General features: G+C 39.1%; 1 protein-coding gene across 1 annotated transcript; it reads right to left on the bottom strand.

Annotated features, from left to right (window-relative positions):
- Window positions 1–534: 534 nt before the first annotated feature.
- On the bottom strand, window positions 535–1,437 carry LOC146341823 (vomeronasal type-2 receptor 26-like). Its single transcript, XM_084807704.1, has one exon. The coding sequence runs from the start codon at window positions 1,435–1,437 to the stop codon at window positions 535–537; it is 903 nt and encodes a 300-aa protein (XP_084663830.1).
- Window positions 1,438–1,686: the final 249 nt, after the last annotated feature.

Raw genomic sequence — 1,686 nt, 5'->3', positions numbered from 1 at the left:
ATCTACTAGTAAACTGTTGTGGTTAAACCCTGTGTCTAGAGTGTCAGTCACCCCACATCTACAGCCTAAACTGCATTTTACTGGGAACAGGGAGTTTAAAAGAAGGAAGGTGGGACTCTTAAGAAGGCAAGAGATCTTTAAGGAGTCTGCACCAGGGGCTCCAGGTCATAAGAGGGACCTTGACATTAGCCTTGCACTTGCCAGTAAACAACTGATCATTGACTGGTGGGATTGACTGGACAGCAAGCATTCCTCAGAGTATCCTTCTCAGCAGATACCTCCATAGAATATTTTACTTCTATTTTAGCAATGTTCAGCTTAAAAATGTAAGAATGCCTAAATATGAAGCTCAGTCAAAAACACACACAAGGAAACAAAAATCCCATAAGATAAAATACAGTAATTTAATTTAAGTTATAAAATGGGTCATGTTTAAGAGGCATGTTGAGGTGGATCTAGGTGGATCTAGGAGGCAGCTGCTGGGATGAAAACACTCAGACATTTCTAAGTACACACATGTACTTCTGAACATCTTCAGTATTTTCTCCCTAAGACATGCTCTCTTTTGTTCAGCTGAGGCTTTAGAAGAATGATGTAACATTTGGGGAAAAATATGAAACACAACAATCCAGCACTGGAGGATAAGATAGAGAAGATCTCTACGGCAACCATATATTTTCCTTTGGTGCTCACATAAGTTGGAATAAAGCACAACCAAACACTGCAAAAGAGTAACATACTGAAAGTGATGAACTTAGCTTCATTAAAACTGTCTGGCAGTTTCCTGGCTAGGAAAGCAAGACTGAAGCAGATAACAGCTAAGAAGCCCATGTAGCTCACCAGACAGTAAAACATAGTAACTGATCCTTCATTACATTCCAGTATATTTTCTTCCAATACTTCTGAGTGCATATACAAATTTGGGAATGGAGGAGCAGTTGCTAGCCACAAAGTGCAAATGCCTGCCTGAATGAGGAAGCCAAAAATAACAATGGAGATGGCCAGTCTTTTCCCTACCCACTTCTTTATCCTGGATCCTGGTTTGGTGGCCATGAAAGCCAGAACCACCGTGATTGTTTTTGCCAACACACAAGAAACAGCCACTGAGAAGATCATGCCAAAGGCAGTTTGCCGTAGAAGACATGTGATTTTCTCTGGTTTGCCAATAAATAGTAATGCACAAAGGAAACAGAATAGAAGGGAGAGGAGAAAAGTGTATGTGAGATCCCGGTTGTTGGCTTTGACTATGGGACTGTTGTGGTGCTTCATAAACATTCCTACAATCAGAACTGTGACAACAGAAAAACAAAGAGCAAAACTGGCTAAAGCGATTCCCAAAGGTTCTTCATAAGACAAAAAAGTTAAAACTTTTGGAATGCATGAATCCTGGTCCTCGTTTGGATATTGCTCTTCTGGGCACTGAGTACAGTCATCCATGTCTGAAAGGGAAAACTGAAATTTAATTGTAGTTGTTCTAAGCATCTCATAATAGTTCCTATTATACACACACACACACACACATCGTTCTGTATTCTATGATACATAAGGATTATGACAGTGACAGTTGATAGGGATTATTATTGTTATGTACCCATCACCAAAATGTCGATTCCTCCTTATACATATAAAATAATAATTGAAAGGTTTATTGACTAATTAGATAAACAGCAAATATTTGAACAGAAC

This window comes from Heloderma suspectum, chromosome 6 (genome assembly GCF_057233095.1).
Source record: "Heloderma suspectum isolate Gila_16-S chromosome 6, 16-S_ref, whole genome shotgun sequence".
Taxonomy (NCBI): Eukaryota; Metazoa; Chordata; class Lepidosauria; order Squamata; family Helodermatidae; genus Heloderma; species Heloderma suspectum.
This window is presented reverse-complemented; position numbering and strand designations above follow the sequence as displayed.